Raw genomic sequence first — 20,678 nt, forward strand, 5'->3', positions numbered from 1 at the left:
TCCCAGGTGGTGCTTTCTTAACTTCTCAATTCACCATTCTCTACCTGCTCTTTACTGTTGCTTAAATTTTTACTACTAATAAAATAATTGTCTTTATTATTTCATCAAATATAATCTTAGCAAACTTGATACATAAAAATAGAACCTTGTGGTTTTAATTTGCCTTTTTCATTATCAGTGAGTTTGAGCTATTTTTTCTGTGAATCACTGGTTGCTACCTTGTTTATTTCCCTTCCTATGGGGAAGACAGCATTTTAGTTAATGATTTGTAAAGACTTTATACAGAGAAGTTAGTTTTGTCTGTCAGATGCACACATATCACAAAATGTTTGTCTTTAATTTTATTGTTACTCCTATAGAAAAACTTTAATATTTTTATAATCCAATTTTTTAAAAAAGATATATTTATTTGAAAGCATAGTTACAGAGAGGCAGAGGCAGAGAGAGAGAGAGAAAGAGGTCTTCCATCTGCTGGTTCACTCCCCAGGTGGCTCCAATGGCCGGAGCTGGGCCGATCTGAAGCCAGGAGCCAGGAGCTTCTTCCAGGTCTCCCACGTGGGTAGCAGGGACCCAAGGACTTGGGTCATCTTCCACTACTTCTCCAGGTACATTAGCAGGGAGCTGGATCAGAAGTGGAGCAACCAGGACTTGACCCAGCGCCCATATGGGATGCTCGTGTCACAGGCAGCACCTTAACCCACTGTGCCCCAACTCTGGCCCCAGAAGCCCTCTTTCAGTGTATCAAATACTTGTACAGTCTGTTGTCCTTGTTTGCAGAGTGCATGTTTGCCAAGTCACCTACCTGCTAAAGTTGACTTGTAACCTCCAGATCAGGACCTGCAGCACCTGCTCAGTTGTTTGCAGGCAAGGGCAGCAGGGTAAAAAGCTTGAGGCCCTCTGTGTGTCCTTCTGCTTTCTTGTTTTAGTCTCATTCTGTCAGCATCCCTTTCATGGCCTACCTAGTGCATTTTTTCCCATTTTTGTGCCTTTTCTTGGTTATTTCACCATGTAACATGGCCCCCAAATGGAGAGCTGAATGTTGTCTAGTGTTCCTAAGCGCAAGAAGGCGCAGTGTGCCTTATGAAGGAAATGCACATTAGCGAATCCTCATTCAGGGGGCCGGTATTGTGGCACCGGGGGTTAAGCCACAACCTGTGACACCAGCCTCCCATATCTGAGTGCTAGTTCAAGTCCCAGCTGCTCTACTTCTGATCCAACTTCCTGCTAATCCTCCCAACACACCTGGAAAAGCAGCACCAGATGGCTCAAGTCTGGGTCTGAACCTTGCCACTCATGTGGGACACCCAGATGGATTTCTTGGCTCTTGACTTTGGCCTGGCCCAGACCCAGCTGTTGCGGTCATTTGGGGAGTGAACCAGCAGACAGAAGATTTCTCTTTGTCTCTCTCTCTGTATCTGCCTCTCCCTCTCCCTCCTTCACAATTGCTCTGCTTTTCTTTTCTTTTAGACAGTTTCCCCACTGTTTTCCTTTTTCTTTCTTAAATATTTATTTATTTATTTGAAAGGCAGAGTTACAGAGAGGCAGAGGCAGAGAGAGAGACAGAGGTCTTCCATCTGCTGGTTCATTCCCCTGATGGCCACATGGTTGGAGCTGTGCTGATCCAAAGCCAGGAGCCAGGAGCTTCTTCTGGGTCTCCCACGTGGGTGCAGGGGCCCAAGCACTTGGGCCATCTTCCACTGCTTTCCCAGGCCATAGCAGAGAGCTGGATCGGAAGTGGAGCAGCTGGGACTTGAACTGGTGCCCATATGGGATGCCGGCACTGCACGTGGTAGCTTTACCTGCTACACCACAGTGCCAGCCCCATTCTGCTTTTCAAATAAATAAATATTTTTAAAAGTTTTAATATGGTTGATATTAATATGGTAACCCAATAGTAGATTTTCTTTTTTTAAAAAAATCAATTTTATTTATTTGAAAGGCAGAGTTACAGAGAGGCAGAGGCAGAGAGAGAGAGAGAGAGAGAGAGAGAGAGAGAGGACTTCCATCCACTGGTTCACTCCCCAAATGACTGCAATGACCAGAGCTGAGCTGATCCGAAGCCAGGAGCTGAGAGCTTCTTCCGGGTCTCCCATGCAGGTGCAGGGGCCCAAGGACTTGAGCCATCTTCTACTGCTTTCCCAGGCCACAGCAGAGAGCTGGATTGGAAGTGGAGCAGCCAGGACTCGAACTGCCACAGTGCCAGCTCAAGTAGGTTTTCAAAGCAATGATCTAAGAGATCAGGCAATAAATTATAAAATTCAAATGAGACATTTTCATTTTACAATATAAGATGTGGTGTTGTTCAAAACAAAATATTTTCATGCTTTGCTTCACCTTTGGTTTAGCATTGTGCAGTATCTTGGAAAATAAAAGACTCAAGCCACGGAAGCACGGTGCCAGATATCTCTAACTACTGCTCCTGTTGGAGAAGAAGCTCTCCTAACTGACCATCTCCCTGTGACTCATGCTCATTGCACAGCGAACTCTGGTGACTATGGAGCCATTTACTAGAAAACTCTTGAACTTTTGACCCAGAAATTGAATTGTGTCCTTACTAAGACTCAGCTATGTTACCCAACCGGTTCGCGGGAGTTGTACTACTTGTTACTGTAGTTATGAGAGTTAATTCAATATTGCATAAAGTGATGAAATGTAAAAACATGAAGTTGAGGTTTATATAGACTTAATAAAGATGAACATATTTTTACAACTGTTATTAAATTTGCTTCGAATAAGGCAATAGATTTCATTTAGAAAGCAGTCATTAAAAATCTCACTAGAAGGATATGTCATCAGATGAATTTGCCTCCAACTATTTCCTGTTTCCTGCACAACAGTTCTAACCTCTGTGTTCAGCTAATATAGTTGCTGAATTCCAACCCTCTTTTGGATATGCCACAACCCTTCAAATTCAACATATCCATAACTTAGCACACATCTTCCTTGTATGTTCCCTTGATTAAGTGAGAAGTGGCACCATCCAGCTGGTTTCCAGGTCAAAAATATGGGGCTCCCCAGTGGTGTGCTGGGAAGTGGCTGGTAGGTACAGCGGTTTAAGTTACTGCCGGGGATGCCCATGTTCCATGTTAGAGAGCCTGGCTTGAGTCCTGGTTCTGCCCCCAATTCCGTCTTCCTGCTAATGTGCACCTTGGGAGGTGCCAAGTATTTGAGTCATTACATCGCACATGGGCACCTGGATTGAGCTGCCAGCTCCTGGCTTTGGCCTGGCCCAGCTCTGGCTGTTGCAGGGTATTGGGGAGTGAACCAGTGGATGGGATCTCTCTCTCCCTCTCTTTTGGTTCAGCTTCTCAATCACCATAGTCGTTTGTCAACAAATTCTTTTTTTTTTTCTTTTTTTTGACAGGCAGAGTGGACAGTGAGAGAGAGAAATGAGAGAAAGGTCTTCCTTTGCCGTTGGTTCACCCTCCAATGGCTGCCGCGGCCGGCGCACTGGGGCTGGCACACCGCGCTGATCCGATGGCAGGAGCCAGGTGCTTCTCCTGGTCTCCCATGGGGTGCAGGGCCCAAGCACTTAGGCCATCCTCCACTGCACTCCCTGGCCACAGCAGAGAGCTGGTCTGGAAGAGGGGCAACTGGGACAGAATCCGGCGCCCCGACCGGGACTAGAACCCGGTGTGCCGGCGCCGCAAGGCGGAGGATTAGCCTAGTGAGTTGCGGCGCCAGCCCATTTGTCAACAAATCTGTCATTTCTACTTCCAAAATATCTCCTTAATCTGTTCCTCCCGTGTCCCAGAAAACACTCATTTTTCCTCAAGGAAAGAGGTATCCCACAGAGCACAAAGGCTGACACATGGGAAATCTAGCTGCATTGAATGCACTTTTGCCCAAAACTATTGTCCTCCTACCCTAAATCTGTTCTGCTCTTGGCATATCTTCCCCGCATCGGCACACACTTTACCCCCATTCCTTACTTTATTCATAATATAGGTAACATTTCTCTTGAAAAAAGACTTATTCATTTATTAATTTATTTGAGAGTCAGAGTTACAGAGAGAGAGGGAAAAACCCAGAGAGGTCTTCCATCTGCTGGTTCACTCCCCAGATGGCTGCAACAGCTAGGGCTGGGCCAGGCTGAAGCCAGGAGCCAGGTGCTTCATCTGGGTCTCCCACATGGGTGCAGAGACCCAAACACTTGCGCTGTCTTCCACTACTTTCCCAGGCCATTAGCAGGGAGCTGGATTGGAAGCAGAGCAGCCAGAACTCGAACTGGCATCCACATGAGATGCCGGCATTGCACTGCAACCCACAACACTGGCCCCATAGGTAGCTTTCTTTGAAGTGTTTTAATTCACAGGAAAATTGAGTGGAAATCACGAAGATGTCCCATAATCCTCCCTTCCTCCAACATGCACAGCCTCCTCCACGATCAACATCCCCTACCAGAGTGGCACTTGTCACAATGACGAGCCTACATTGACATGATCTCTCCCAGTCCATGTTCACTCTTGGTAGCACAACTATTCTATGAATTTAGACAAATGTGTCCGCTATTATATCACGAAGAATAGCTTCACAGTCCTGTCTCCACCTACTTGTCACCCTCCCTCCAGCCCTGATCCCTCATCTTTCCTCTGTCACCACAGTTTTGCATTTTGCAGAAAGTAACATGGTTGGAATCGCAGCAGCTTCCAGGCTTTTGAGACGGGCTTCTCTGACTTAGCAATAGACATGAAGAATGTTTCCATGGCTTTTCATGGCTTGATAGCTCTGAGTAATACCCCATCCTAGGAGATACCAGTTTGTTTATCCACTCGTTGATGGAAGGACACCTCAGAATAAAACGCCGTGCCCATTAAACAATAAATTTGCCTTCCCCCGCCCTTAGACCCTGGGAAGCTCTGCTCTAGCTCCTGTCTCCATGAATCTGCCTACTGTGGGCAGCTCACACACAGGGCATCCTGTCATTTTAGTCCTTTCTATCTCCTGCATCTGTAAGGTTCCACCATGTTGTAGAGTGTATCAGAATTTCATTTCCTTTTAGGGCTGAACAATGTTCCAATGTTTTGTTTCTCTCTTCACCTGAGGATGAAATTTGGGTTGTGTCTGCCTTTTGGCTGTTGCAAATGATGATAGTGCGGACGCTGGTGTACAAGGGTCATTTGAATCCCTGCTTCCTGCTCTTTGGGGGTCCGTACTGAGAAGTGGATTCTGGATCGTGTGGTAAATCTATGTTTCATCAAGCTACTTTCCACAGCGACTGCTCCGTCTTACTTTCTCATTGGCAGTATTCAAGGGCTTCAAACTTTCTCCACATCTGCCAACATTTATATTTTCCTTTCTCTATATCAGTCACCCTAATGGATGTGAGTATAATACTTTTAAAATCTTATTTATTTATTTGTGGGGGGGAGAGAAAGAGATATTGAGATTGTTCCCAATGGCTGATTTACTCCCCAAATGTCCACAACAGCCAAGACCAGGCAGGACTGAAGCTGGGAGTTGGGAACTTAACCCAGGTCTTGCACGTGGATGGCACGAACCCACACACTTGAGCCATCACCACTGCCTCCCAGGGTCTGCACTCGCAGGAATTTGGAGTTAGGAGTTGGAGTTGGTTATTGAACCCAGGCACTCAACATGAGAAGTGGACATCTTCACTAGCATTTTACTAGCTAGGCTTAAACCACCTGACCCTGTTAACTTTTTAATTTTTTTCTCACATGGTTAAAAAACATTTTTATTAGTATCTTGGAATTAAAATTTCATTCAAATTACGGAAAAATATGGGGCCGGTGCTGTGATGCCCTGGCCTGAGGCGCCGGCATCCCATATGGGCGCTGGTTCGAATCCCGGCTTCTCCACTTCTGATCTAGCTCTGTGCTATGGCAGTAGAAGATGGCTCAAGTCCTTGGGCCCCTGCACCCATGTGGGAGACCTGATAGAAGCTCCTGGCTCCTGGCTACAGATCGGCGCAGCTCAGCCACTGCGGCCATTTGAGGAGTGAACCATCAAATGTAAGACTTTCTCTCTTTGTGTGTAACTCTGACTTTCAAATAAATAAATAAATCTTTAAAAAAATATGGAAAAATACTCTCTTTAGTGAAGCCTAAAAAGAACTCTCACAAAACCTTGACTTCACTCTTTAATTCAGATAATTGTGTTGCTGTGCACGTCCCCATGGCAACACATAGCTTTTGAGTTCTAATCTGAGATGGGCTGATAAGGCCAGAGAACTGGCAGGCTCCCTGGGGTGCTCTTCACCGTGCTCTCATGGCATGCCGAATTCTTTGACAAAGGGTGGGAGAGACAGGTGCTATGGCACAGCACCACTGCAACACCAGGTCCCATGTTGGCGTGTAGATTCGAGTCCTAACAGGATCCCTGCTAATGTGCCCAGGAAAGCAGTGGGAGATGGCACAAGTAGCTATGTCCCTGCCACCCATGCGGGAGACTCAGATGAAGTTCCTGGCTCAGGCCTGGCCCAGCTCCAGCTGTTGTGGCCATTTGGTGAGTGAACCAGTGGCTCAAATATCTGTCATTCCGCCTTTCAATAAATAAATCTTTTTGAAAACTGTCATTGACTCTGCCTCATTTTACAATGCATCCGAATTTAGAATAACTCCATAGAGGCTAAAACATTGGTATGGTGTAACTAGACAGTTAACATTAAGGTGAGCTGGAATTCTTGTATTTTTGCAAGATCATGCTGTCTCTTTAACTGTAGGCTTGATACCCTGCCTTCCCAGGATATACCTGTTGCATCTAGACCAAGGGTGCACCCTCAGACCCCAGCCCATTTGTATATCCAATTGGGCTACTAACCCCTAAAAGTAGGAAGGGGGTGAGCTCTTTCCATCGTGGACCACACTCAGACATACTGCTCTTTCTCCCTTCTTTTGCCACAGACTACGCTTAGAGGTACTGTTCTCATTCTTTCTCTCTTGTTCATGGGCAACCCTTTGGCCCAATCGTGATGGGTATTTCTCTGTGTGGGGCAGCCCACATCACCTTTACATCATAGAATTTCAATCATGGGAAATTAAGAAGAGTGAACATCAACCACGGACTTTGTATCCTCTTCTGGGGAAAGAGTTTGTCTTCTACTGTATACAGGTAATTATATCACATCAGGTGAAAGTATGACCTTGTATTTTCTTTTTTTTTTTTTTTTAAAGATTTCATTTATTTATTTGACAGGTAGAGTTAGACAGTGAGAGAGACAAAGAGAAAGGTCTTCCTTCCACTGGTTCACTCCCCAAATGGCCGAAACGGCCAGAGCTACGCTGATCTGAAACCAGGAGCCAGGAGCTTCCTCCAGGTCTCCTATGCGGGTGCAGGGGCCCAAGGACTTGGGCCATCCTCCACTGCTTTCCCAGACCACAGCAGAGAGCTGGACTGGAAGAGGAGCCACTGGGACTAGAACCGGCGCCCATATGGGATGCCGGTGCTGCAGGAAGAGGATTAACCTAGTGTGCCATGGCGCCGGCCCCTGTATTTTCTTTATTTGGATATTACATGTGATTTAGGATGTGTATGGGTGCCAAGTTGACAAAATGACTTGTAATAATTAATTTTCTGTATTAACCTAGTGGGTATTTTAGGATAGATTAATATTTAAATTGGTGAATTTGAGTAAACCAGATTGCCCTCCATACTGTGAGTATGCCTTACCCATTAAGAGGAAGGCCTGGATAGAACCAGAAAGAACCATCTCTGAGCAGATGCCTTGTCACTCCATCCAAACCACTGGCTCTGCTGGGTCTCCAGTTTGATGGCTCATGCCACAAACTTTGAACTTCTATGCTTCCATCGTAGCGTGAGTAAACTCTTTCCAATAAAGGTTTTTACATGTACAGGTATCCTATTATTTTGTGTCTCTGGAGAATCCTAACAAACCTGCTTACTCATTTTCTAAAGAGGTAAAGGATTGTTATAATTTTTATGTGTTTGAAAGGCAGAGTGAGATAAAGAGGGAGAGATAGAGAGATCTTGCATCTGTTGGTTCATTCCCCAAATGCCTTCAACAGCCAAGGCTGGGCCAGGCTGAAGTCAGGAACCAGAAACTCCACCAGGGTTTCCCACCAGGGTTGCAGGGACCCAACTACTTGGGTCATCATCTGCTGCCTTCCCAAGCACATTAGCAGGAAGCTCGATTGGAAACAGAGTAGCTGGGACTTGAACCAGCTCTTCAGTATGGAATGTGGACATCCCAAGTAGCAGCTTGACCTAAGGTAAAGGATTATGATGCAAGATCTTTTCTACTACCAATTGTAGTGCCAAAAATCATGGTAACACAGTCCCACCCAGAGTCTCTGCAGGACTTATCAGGAACGATGCTGTGGAACCAACACAGTCAAGATAGAAATGACTGCAGTGCAAAAGGGCAAACACAAGGGTGAGCATGTCGTGTAAACCAACTATGTGACAAGGTGTTACAGGAACACACATTTTTTTTTTTAAAGATTTTTAAAATTTATTTGAAAGTCGGAGTTACGTAGAAAGAGAAGGAGAGGCAGAGAGAGAGAGGTCTTCCATCCGCTGGTTCATTCCCTAGTTGGTTGCAATGGCTGGAGCTGCGCCTATCCGAACGAAGCCAGGAACCAGGCGCTTCCTCTGGGTCTTCCCAGCCGAGTGCAGGGGCCCAAGGACTTGGGCCATCTTCCACTGCTTTCCCAGGCCATAGCAGAGAGCTGGATCAGAAGTGGAGCAGCCGGGACTTGAACCAGCACCCGTATGGGATGCTGGCATTGCAGGTGGGGGCTTTACCCGCTATGCCACACCACTGGCCCCAGGAACACACAATTTAATACACAAAACTATTAAGTAGTCACAAAGGTGACGTTTCAGTCAAGCTTTGTAAAATGGGATTGCCAGACACGGGTGATTAAGGATGTTTGCAAATTCTTTACCCTCCTTCCCATGACAGATGAAGTTTAACTCACTCCCTCTTGAATCTGAGGCAGCCTTGCTGACAAGCGGCAGAAGTGATGTTCTAGGTAGAATTTTCATGGCGAGGTCATAAGGCGTGGCATCTGCCTGGCATTCTTAGAACACTCTCTGGCAGCCCAGAGCCTCCACGTAAAAGGCCATTACTATGAAACTACCACACTGCTAAGGCCACACTGGTCAACAGTCCCATCCTTGTCTCATCCCAACCTGCCAGACTTCAAAGTAGGAATGGGGGCCTATGCCTGTGATGCCGGCATCCCATATGGGCACTGGTTCATGTCCTTGGCTGCTCCCGATCCAGCTCTCTGCTAATGTGCCTGGGAAAGCACCATAGGATGGCTCAAGTGGGCCGGCGCCGCAGCTCACTAGGCTAATCCTCCACCTGCGGCACCGGCACACCGGTGTTCTAGTCCTGGTTGGGGTGCCGGTTCTATCCTGGTTGCTCCTCTTCCAGTCCAGCTCTCTGCTGTGACCCGGGAAGGCAGTGGGGGATGGCCCAAGTGCTTGGGCCCTGCACCCGCATGGGAGACCAGGAGGAAGCACGTGGGTCCTGGCTTTGGATTGGCGCAACGTGCTGGCCATGGTGGCCATTTGGGGGGTGAACCAACGGAAGGAAGACCTTTCTCTTTGCCTCTCTCTGTCTAACTTTGCCTGTCAAAAAAAAAAAAAAAAAAAAAGAAAAGAAAAGGCTCAAGTGCTTGGGCCCCTATCACCCTCATGGGAGATCAAGATGAAGCTCCTGGCTTTGGCCTGGCCCAGCCTGGTCGTTGCAGCCATTTGGGGAATGAACCAGTAGACAGAAGATATTTCTGTCTCTCCAACTCTCTGTAACTCTGCCCTTCAAATAACTAAATAATATTTTCTTTTTTAAAGTATGATTTTTAAACTCTCTAGATCAGCTCATTTCTGTTGACGCCAACAATAAGAATCAGCCAGCTGAGCCTTGCCTCATCTGACCCACAAAATCATAAGACTTCAGAAAATTGTAGTTTGTTGTGTAATAAAACAGTAATTTGCCCAATCCTGGCTTCACGGTGCTTCCTGGCTGCTCAGACGTCCTCCACAGCTCTCACATCCTGCATGCTCCCCAGGTCTCCCCAAGGAAAGGGGACGTCCACCTCCACTGAACTTGCACACTTCCACATCCCTGGAAATGGGACAAGCACTAACTGTGTCGATTGTCTCAGTTATGAATAGTGTCCCATTTCACTGTTGAAAATGTCCCATTCTGGGCCGGTGCCGTGGCTCACTAGGCTAATCCTCCGCCTAGCGGCGCCGGCACACCGGGTTCTAGTCCCGGTCAGGGTGCCGGATTCTGTCCCGGTTGCCCCTCTTCCAGGCCAGCTCTCTGCTGTGGCCCGGGAGTGCAGTGGAGGATGGCCCAAGTGCTTGGGCCCTGCACCCCATGGGAGACCAGGAAAAGCACCTGGTTACTGGCTTCAGATCAGCGTGGTGCGCTGGCCGCAGCGCACGCCAGCCACGGCAGCCATTGGAGGGTGAACCAACGGCAAAAGGAAGACCTTTCTCTCTGTCTCTCTCTCTCTCACTGTCTACTCTGCCTGTCCAAAAAATAAAAAATGTCCCATTCTGGTTAATAACTCATATGTTCAATCTTGTGCCTCACTGCCTCATTTGTATAGACATCTCTTCTCTCATTCTAGACTATAAGGTTACTTGAAAGTCATCTTTCCTTCAATAAACACCCATTGAACACCTACAATGTGCCATGTGCTACATGTATGTATGTACAACATACAGTGTGCTGCTTTGTTTAGCTTTATATTCCCCTGTGCCTTAGGTATGGGAGGCTGTTAGGCCATAGCAGTTGAAGGGCTGGCCAATTTGACTAGTGAGACTGCAGAGTGGAACTCAGGTGGGTGAATCAGTATTGAGGCAGCACAAAGACTACATGAGATCAGGAATGCATAGTGGGACAGGCAGCTCAGCCGCCACTTGGGATGCCTGCATTCCACACTGAGTACCTCGCTTTGAGTCCTGCTTCTGTTCTCCATTCCGGCTTCCTGCTGGGTGCACACCCTGGGAGACAGCAGCCGATGGCTAACGTTGGGTCCTTGCCACCCACCCATGCATGAAACTTGGATTGGGTTCCAGACTCCTTCCTGGCTTAGGCCTGGCCCAGCACTGCCTCTTGCGAGCATCTGGGGAGTGAACCAACATGTGGGAGATCTCTTTCTCTATCTTGCAAATAAAATAAATAAAAAATTTTTAAAAAGAACGGCATGTTCTTTCAACACATTCACATGTGGTGATGAGTGATTACAGGGGTCTCCCCTTATCCTGACAAAGGCACCACTCAAGTTTGGGGCCTGTGCGGAGTGAGAAACTGAGCAGGACAGTGGACCCCGAAACCTCGCTCCACTGACTTTTGGGCTCATGGGGAAAGAAGGGAATGGCTCGCTCAGTCTATATCCAGGTTTGGGGATCCCATTTCCTGGTTACTAACTTGATATTTTTCTTTCATTGGCATTGCGCCTACTTTGAAGCCAGTGAAACAACTGCCCACGACCAGTCGGAAATTCTGAAAAGCTTAATGAAAGGGGCCTGCACTGGGCTGTAGCAGGTAAAGCCGCCACCTGCAGTGTCGGCATCCCATATGGGCACCAGTTTGAGACCCGGCTACTCCACTTTCGATCCAGCTCTCTGCTATGGCCTGGGAAAGCAACAGAAGACGGCCCATGTCCTTGGGCCCCTGCACCCGCGTGGGAGACCCGGAAGAAGCTCCTGGCTCCTGGCTTCAGATAGGCACAGCTCCAGACATTGTGACCATTTGGGGAGTGAACCAGCGGATGGAAGACCTCTCTCTGTCTGCATTTCCTTCTCTCTGTGTAACTCTGACTTTCAAATAAATAAATAAATCTTTTTTTTTTTTTTAAAGCTTAATGAAAGAATCCAGTAACACTGTATCACTAATGAAAATCATGGAAAAATCCCCTAACCAGCTTACCTCAGTGGTAAAGGCTATTGGAAATACAATGCTAAAAAGCTAAGAGAATTCTGGTCTGTTCTCTCAGCTCTGTGACAAATCTGCTAAATGTTTCTTTTCCAGTTCTGTCTCTATTTTTAAAAGAGAAGCCTCTTTCTTTGCCCATATGTGTTGGCATCTGATCCTTGTGAAATATTCTTAGAAAATATACTGGTACCAATTAAGTTCATACAAATTTTATAGGAAGAAAAGGCTGTGATTTTATTTGCAAATGTTTGGAATCATTTTCAGAGAAGAATAGAACAACAAGGATACATAAAAATACTGCAATTACTCATTCTGAACTCTTAGCAGAGAAAAGGATTTTTGAATCCACCACCTTCTGAGAACAAGAACCACTTCTAAAACACCCCCCATATGTATAACCAGCTCCTTAAATCTTTCCCAGGTTTGATGCACTTCATCTCCTAAAAAGAATACACACCATTTTAATCACGTAAAACAAAAGGAAGAATAAAATAAGGGTGGTAGCCCTCGTGTTATGTGCTTTTAGAGAGGTCACACCCCGGAAGCAGCCTTGCAATATGCAGAACACAGTACTGGCTTCAAAATTATACAAAGATTCTGTGCGCTTGCATTACTTACACAGGAAGTGGAATCATCTCCCCCTAGAAAATTAGCAAGTTATATTCATTCAAGAACATTCAATTGATTGTACTTCATATAGTTTTTAAACCTGGGAAGAGGCTGAAACAAAACAAAACAAAACAACAATCCAGCACAGGGCTATCAATAAAAACGTGAAACTGTTAATGACTGTGAGATATGATCACATGAAAACCAATCCTGGATAACACAATACATTTCTGATTACATAAATAGATTCTACTGCTTAACAAAAAAAAAAAAAAAAAAAAAAAAAAAAAATTCCACTATCAGAGGATGCTGATTAAAAACAAAGACATACACCAAACGGGAAGAGTCAGTAAACGTGATGATTTGGTTCCTTGCGGAAGGCCCACGGGTCTGGCCACTGGCCACCCCCGTCTCTGGCTGCTCAGCGCAGGGTGACCAGCTCTTCTGCAGAGGTAGGGTGAATGGCCACCGTGTTGTCAAAGTCCGCCTTTGTTGCTCCCATTTTGACCGCAACGGCAAAGCCCTGCAGCATTTCATCACACCCGATTCCCTGCATGTGGATCCCAACCACCTGGGCAAAAAGAGAACAATTTGAAATGTGAAATGTTTAATTACATAGACAGTGATGAGCAATATGTGACATTTTAAAAGCCCCTAAAGGGACCGGCGCTGTGTCGTAGCAGGTAAAGCCGCCGCCTGCAGTACCGGCATCCTATATGGGCGCTGGTTAGAGTCCTGGCTGCTCCATTTCTGATCCAGCTCTCTGCTGTGGCCTGGGAAAGCAGTAGAAGATGGCCCATGTCCTTGGGCCCCTGCACCCATGTGGGAGACCCAGAGGAAGCTCCTGGCTCCTGATCGGCGTAGCTCCAGCCGTTGTGGCCAACTGGGGAGTGAACCAGCAGATGGAAGACCTCTCTCTCTCTGCCTCTCCTTCTCTCTCTGTGTAACTCTGACTTTCAAATAAATAAGTAAATATTTTTAAAAAGCCCCTAAAAAGACCTTATGTTGTGAATCCAAAATATGGCCTAACATAGCTACACAGCCCAGCACAGAATCTGGCCTGGATGGCCCCCCTCCGGCTCTCCTGGCTCAGAAGCCCTCCCACCCACTCTCCCCCTCTCCCTCTGAAGCCTGTTCATTATTCATATGCTCACACAGCTGTGCTTTCCCGACCAAGTTAAATCCTCCATCACGTGATGCCTCGGTATTGGTATTTATTTCTCCTTCATCGGTCTACCATTCCATCAGAACTGTACTGTTACATCTCTGGGAGGGACCCCTCTTTTTTTTTTTTATTTTTTTTATTTATTCATTTGAAAGGCAGAGTTACAGAGAGGCAGAGGCAGAGAGAGACAGAGGTCTTCCATCTACTGGTTCATTCCCCAGTGGCCGCAACATCTGGAGCTGTGCCAACCTGAAGCCAGGTCTCCTCCAGGTCTTCCATGTGGATGCAGGAGCCCAAGGACTTGGGCCATCTTCCACTGCTTTCCCAGGCCACAGCAGAGAGCTGAATCAGAAGAGGAGCAGCCAGGACGGGAACTGGTGCTCATATGGGATGCTGGCAATGCCGGCGGCAGCTTTACCTGCTATGCCACAGCACCGGCCCCAGGGGTCCCTCTTTTACACGGAGCACCAGTTCTGCCTCTCCTCCTTACCCTACTCCCATGGCCAAGCACAAAGACCAGCACTCAGCAGGCACGCATGCTGGCTGCCTACACGAACGATGGTCAAGAGGCGTTTGTTTCAAGTCACATTCTTCAGCAAGGCTTTGCAACAAACCTTACAACTGCTGATGTGTGCCTTCCACAAACACAGTTAGGGTAGATATACCAGTGAGAAGCAAAGTTAGAGAATACAGCTGTGGATGCTGGTCAGCCCCTTTTGCCAGCCACCCGTGGGGAGATAAGATGAAGATTTGTAAGATATATAAAACAAAGTCAGAAAAATTATTTGTTTAAAAATAGTTAATTTAGCAATGGTCAAGGAGTGGGCATTTGGTCTTGTGGTTAAGACACCCACATGCCATCCTGGGGTGTCTGATTTGACTTGAGGCTTGAACTCTGGCTCCTGACTGGCTTCCTGCTAATGCAGGCCCCAGAAAGCAGGAATGATGGCTCAAGCCACGGAGCTCTTGGCACCTATGTGGGAGATATGGATTGAATTCCTGGCTCTTGGCTTTGGCCCAGCCTCAGCTATCCTGAGCATTTAGGGAGTGAACCAGAAGATGGGAGCTGCTCTCACTGTCTCTTGTATCTCTCTGCCTCTCAAGGTTCCAGGCCAGGTTCAATTGGCATAATAACAAATCCCCTCTGGTTTAATCCTTATACATAGAAGTAATCGAAAATCACCTGATATTAACTAATCAGTTATTTTCCAATTGGTCGGTCTCCCACCTTACAAGAAGCAACCACACTTCTTTTTCTTTTATCTCTGCTTTCTTCAGTTGTTCTCTGTATAAATAAACCCTCTCTCCTCAGCCTGTGGGGACCACTCTATTTTATTGAATAAAGCACTGATTCTAGAATCAAAAATAAAGCTGAATAGATTGGTTTTAAAAAATAAGAGAGAAGCACACCTTTGGTGTAGCGGTTAAGACACTGGGGGGATAAGTGGCTCCCATACCGCAGGGCCTGGGTTAATCTTCTGACTTCACTCTTGGTTCCAGCTTCCTGCTAACACACACCCTGGGAAGCGTCTCCTTACCTTCTCCTCTCGGTTGGCACACACCATCTTCATCACGCATTTTGTTTTCCTGGTGGTAACCGCATGATACATCGGGGTAAAGGAGGTTGAGTAGGTCTTCACGTTTTCTTTTCCGTATTTATAAATGGCTTCATCTATAGTGTACATTAAAAAACAAAAAAACAAAAACAAAAACAAAAACAAAAACACATCAAAACAACACCAAGCCATCAAAAAGAAGAGATGACCAGACTCAAATCACAAGGAAATATCAAACAATACCCAAATGAGGGCCATTCTATCAAATAAATGTCTATGTCACTGAAGACAAAGAAAGGCCAAGGAATTCTGTCTTTAGATTAAAGGACACCAAAGAGGTATGAGAACTAAATGTAATACATTATCCTGGATTCCATTCTGGATTTGCAGGGAAATGTTAAAAAAAAAAAAAATCCCATTATTTGAGACATTTGGCAAAGTTTGCATAAGGTTTAGACAATGCTGTAACAGTTGAAGTGTTTTCATTTTGAAAACCATCCTGTGTTTCTGTAAGAGATTAACTCTGCTCTTAGGAAATACATAGTTAAGGAGTGGCTATGTAGGGGTGAGTTTGCTTGTGCAGTGAGCAAATCATAAAAGAAAAATGGTAAGGGTATCCAGGGGTCTGTTGTAGTATTTTTGAAACTTTTTAAAAATGACCTTCAGGGTTGAGTGTCTGGCACAGTGGTTACGACGCTGCCGGGGATGCCAGCACCCGGATCAGAGTGCCTGGGTCGGGTCCCAGCTCCTCTGCTTCCCACTCAGCCTGCAGAAGCACACCCTAGGGGGCAGCAGATGATGGCTCAGGTGCTCGGGTCCCTGCTGCCTACATGGGAAACTCACATGGAGTTCTGGGCTCTTGGCTTCAGCCCGGCAGTTGTGGGCATTCAGGGAGTGAACCAGTGAATGGAAGATCTTTCTCTGCCCTTCAAATACATACATGGAAAAATTTTAAACAACTTTCAGTTTTAAATACCTACCTTCCGTGAGTCCCACTGTCCCAATAGGAGGGTGGCTGAAGACCACGGTGGGGATGTTGTCGTAGTCTAACTTGGAATCTTTTTTACATTCAAAAAGTCTGTGGGCAAGTTTGCGGCCAGCAGCTATTGCAACTACAAAGAGATTGCACAATCAGTGTTTATCTTAAAGTTCATTTCAGCGCAGAGTTGTCCTGACATAAAAACTAATTCTGATCAAGTTTTATGTTCATTCTCATGGTAGTGTTAAATACAACATAATGAAGAGAGATAACAATGCATTAGCGAACAATTTGAAACTATTGGCTGATGTGAATTCTATAACATTGCAGTATGACTCAAAAAAAGGAAAGAAAAAAAAAAAGACATACATTCACAGGTGCTTAGTCATTTGACAGTTAATCTACTTAATGAGGATACTAACATTTGGATACCACTTTTATGGAACAAACTATAACAGTTTCAAACATCTTCAGTTCTACTTTATAACCCTATTCATTTTTCCATTACTTTATTTTTTACTCAAAAATGTATTCTTCTGGACCCAGCATTGTGGCACAGTGGGTTAAGTCATTGCCTGCAATGCCAGTATCCCATATGGGAGCACTGATTAAAGTCCTGGCTGCTCCACTTCCACTCCAGCTCCCTGCTATTGTGCCTGGGGAAAGCAACGGAAGATGGCTCAAGTGCTTGGGCCCCTGCACCCATGTGGGTTTCCCAGAGGGAGTCAGAGCTTTGGCCTGGCCCAGCCCTGACCTCTGTGGCCATTTGGAGAGTGAACCAGAAAATGGAAGATGGTCTTTCTTGTCTATACCTGTCTCTGTGTAACTCTGCCTTTAAGATAAATAAATCTTAAAAAAAAAAAAAAATTACCCTTGGAACTGCCATTGTGGCATAGCACCACATGGGTGCTTGTTCGAGTTACTGCTACTTCACTTTTGATCCAGCTCCCTGCTCATGTGCCAGGGAAAGCACCAGGAAGAGGATGACCCAAGTTCTTGGGCCTCTGCACCCACATGGAAGACCCAGGAGAAGCTCCTGGCTTCAGCCTGGCCCAGCTCCAGCCACTGTGGCCATTTGGGGAGTGAACCAATGGATGCAAGATTTCCTTCTGTCTCTCCCTCTCCTACTCTGTAAGTCTGCCTTTCAAATAAATAAGTAAAGCTTTTAAAAACGAATAAATACATTTTAAAATATTTATAGAGAGAGCTTCCTAGAGGAGCTAAAAGACTTTGGGAGAGCAGTTGATATGACATCACTAAAGGATGGAGGTGGGACACAGAGTGGCAGTGGTGTGGTTAACTCAGGAAGTGGGCCGCAGCATGGGATGGGGGGATGCAGAGCCAATGCTGGCGGCATCAAAACCAAGCTGTCACCCAATGCCGATCTAAGCTGCCCTGTCCAAAACCTCCTTACCTCCCTTCCACTGTCACCACACACAACCCTGGTACTAACTTAGAGCGTGGTCAGAGGGGGCTCATGTCACCGGGATGCAAATGTTAAGTCTTTGGAAAGCATTTCAGGTGTTACTGCGGAGTGGCAGGTATCTAACCTGCATCTCCTCTGCGGCAGTTCTACCATTCTGACGACCTCCAGCTCACATCCTTAGAGCTTTGCCCAGGTGATCCGACCGTGAAGAGCCCCCCAGCTCTAGGGAGCACACAGGACCCCTCTTAACCAAGAAAGTGGGGACACGTTACCTGGCGTAAGAAGAGCTTTCCCACACACATCCCCGACTGCGTAGATGCCTTTTACGTTGGTATTCTGGAACTCATCGACTACAACGTGCCCTTTGTCATCAGTTTTGATTCCCTGAAAATGCAGAACGAAGCCACACAAATCCTTAGCCCGTCAACTAAAAATGGCAGAGCAGACTTCTAGGCCTGTCTCTGTTTACACCAGCACCCACTCAGCCTGAATACCCAAGACTCAACCCCAACACGAGAAATGTTCAAGCTGGCAAGTTTCCTACCTGTTGATGACGGAAAAGGTGAATACACAGCCAACCCGGAGGTGCTTTAGCAGGATTTAACACTGCAGTGTACAACTCACCTGGCCAGGTATCACCCGACTATCCAGTGTGCTGCTTGCTCTCCCCGTGGAACCCAGCTAAGACAGGGCTTCCCAACTGTTGCCCCTAGAGACTCTCCTGACACAGTCACCAAAAGCATGGGCTTTGGAAGCTTGCCCTTTTATCTTAAAAAATTCAAGCAAATTGGCCGGCGCCGCGGCTCACTAGGCTAATCCTCCGCCTTGCGGTGCCGGCACACTGGGTTCTAGTCCCGGTCAGGGCACCGGATTCTGTCCCAGTTGCCCCTCTTCCAGGCCAGCTCTCTGCTGTGGCCAGGGAGTGCAGTGGAGGATGGCCCAAGTGCTTGGGCCCTGCACCCCATGGGAGACCAGGAGAAGCACCTGACTCCTGCCTGAGGATCAGCGCGGTGCGCCGGCCGCAGTGCGCCAGCGATGGCGGCCATTGGAGGGTGAACCAACGGCAAAGGAAGACCTTTCTCTCTGTCTCTCTCTCTCACTGTCCACTCTGCCTGTCAAAAAAAAAAAAAAAAAAAAAATTTTTCAAGCAAATTGTGCACCCAACTCTAAAACATACTGTTTACCACTTCACCAATGTTTGTTTTTATACATTTAATCAAATTGTGCTCAGCTGTGTCGTTTTCAATTTGTGGCTTTGCAGAGCCCAAGCAGCCATACTGCAGTGTGAGAAGTAGAGGCAGAGCAGAGGGAGGAAGTGGATGGCATACTGGTAAGGGCACAACTTTTGGAGGCAGGCATCTGGCACAGCGGGTAAGTTACCACTCGGATACCTGCATCCCTGCTTTGAGTCCTGGCTCCTGCTTCTGGTCCAGCCTCCTGAGGGGCAGCAGGTGACGGCTTGGTGCTCAGTCCCTGTTACCCACATGAGGCATTTGGAGGGAGTTCCAAGCTCCTGGCCAACCTGGCCCAGCTCTGGCTATTCTGGGCATTTGGGGAGTGAATCAGTGGACAGAAGATCTTTTTTTTTTTTTTTAAAGATTTTTATTTATTTATTTGACAGGTAGAGTTACAGACAGTGAAAGAGAGACAGAGAGAAAGGTCTTCCTTTTTCCGTTGGTTCACCCCCACAAATGACCACAACAGCTGGAGCTGCGCTGATCCGAAGCCAGGAGCCAGGTGCCTCCTCCTGGTCTCCCATGGGGTGCAGGAGCCCAAGCACTTGTGCCATCCTCCACTGCCTTCCCAGGCCACAGCAGAGAGCTGGCCTGGAAGAGGAGCAACCGGGACTAGAATCCGGTGCCCTTATGGGATGTCGGTGCTGCAGGTGGAGGATTAACCAAGTGCGCCACAGCGCTGGCCCCAAATAGATCTTTTTCACTCTTTCTCTGCCTTGCACATAAATGAAAATTAATGAATTAACTTTAAAGAAGAAAAGAGTACAACCTTTGGAGCCAAAGAGATCAGAGTTCAAACCCCAGCTCTGCCATATACTGGCTATGAGACCTTGTATAACTACTATTTATCAACAAGTATCTGAGCTTCTATCACAAAGCTTAATTTAATCACTGCAACACAGCGGGAAGATGGACACACGTCCTCCCTACCCACGGTTTCCGGCCTGCTGAAGGCCCTGAGGTCCTCGTGCTCTTGGTTTCCCCATCCTAAGCCTCACGGAGTCATTGGCAATGTTAAACAACATCAGTGACATGTCGGCAGGCCAAGCACGTGGCAATCATTCAGTCTCCGTTATGCATTGAATGAGGCTGGGAACACCTTTTGCCTCATTCTTTAACAATGCAGCATGTACAGTTAAAGTCTAGACCTACCAATGTCTGTATGTGCACAACGGCAAAACAGGTACTGAAAGCCGAGAAGCTGAATGACTGGTGAACATGAAAATAGACACCTGGTTTTAATAACTTTCATTGAACCATAAGATTAAAAAAAGCCAAATACCTCCCTAGGTATTTTACTCTTTAAAATGATGAAAAACCATCTGTTATAAAAATGAAAAAAGTATCCACATTACAACAGAAATTACGAGGACATAAACTGAACAGCTGCACACTCCATCAAATATATCAACCACCAACATAAAATATCCCATTATTACTCACAGAAAAGATTTGTATCAGAGAAACCATTGTCATCACCATCAGCACTGAGTTAATATTTTTTGTGCCCATACTATAAGCCAAGGTCTACGCTAATTACTTTGCATTCACTTTCTCATTTATTATTTTTATTTTCTCATCTATGAAGCAATGGAAACGTAAAGAAATGAAGTTGCTTGCTCAATGCCATTCCATCTGGCAGGTAATGGAAGTAAGGTTCATACTTGGGTCAAACTCTGGGAACCACGGCCCAGGCTGCCATAATGGACTGCATTTCAAGACTGAACAAAAAGAATGATAACCGTCTGCATGTGCAAGACAGGTGCAGCCGAGGGAGGGGCAGCTCTCCGAGTGTCTCCAGCATCACCTTGTCCAGAACCAGTCACA

The 20,678-nt window shown here is 46.5% G+C and overlaps 1 protein-coding gene across 1 annotated transcript in view; it reads right to left on the bottom strand.

Annotated features, from left to right (window-relative positions):
* Positions 1-12,089: 12,089 nt before the first annotated feature.
* GSR (glutathione-disulfide reductase) overlaps positions 12,090-20,678 on the bottom strand; it is a 47,439-nt gene continuing 38,850 nt past the window's right edge. Inside the window, exons 10-13 of the mRNA XM_008252335.5 lie at positions 17,889-18,000; positions 16,192-16,323; positions 15,194-15,327; positions 12,090-13,061 (exon numbers count right to left, since the gene is read on the bottom strand). Of these exons, the coding sequence (XP_008250557.3) occupies positions 12,912-13,061; positions 15,194-15,327; positions 16,192-16,323; positions 17,889-18,000 (528 nt within the window). The 3' untranslated portion in view covers positions 12,090-12,911. The remainder of the gene's footprint in view (positions 13,062-15,193; positions 15,328-16,191; positions 16,324-17,888; positions 18,001-20,678) is intronic.

Source organism: Oryctolagus cuniculus, chromosome 2, assembly GCF_051225735.1.
Source record: "Oryctolagus cuniculus isolate XC-2025 breed Fujian yellow rabbit chromosome 2, ASM5122573v1, whole genome shotgun sequence".
NCBI classification, from domain to species: Eukaryota; Metazoa; Chordata; class Mammalia; order Lagomorpha; family Leporidae; genus Oryctolagus; species Oryctolagus cuniculus.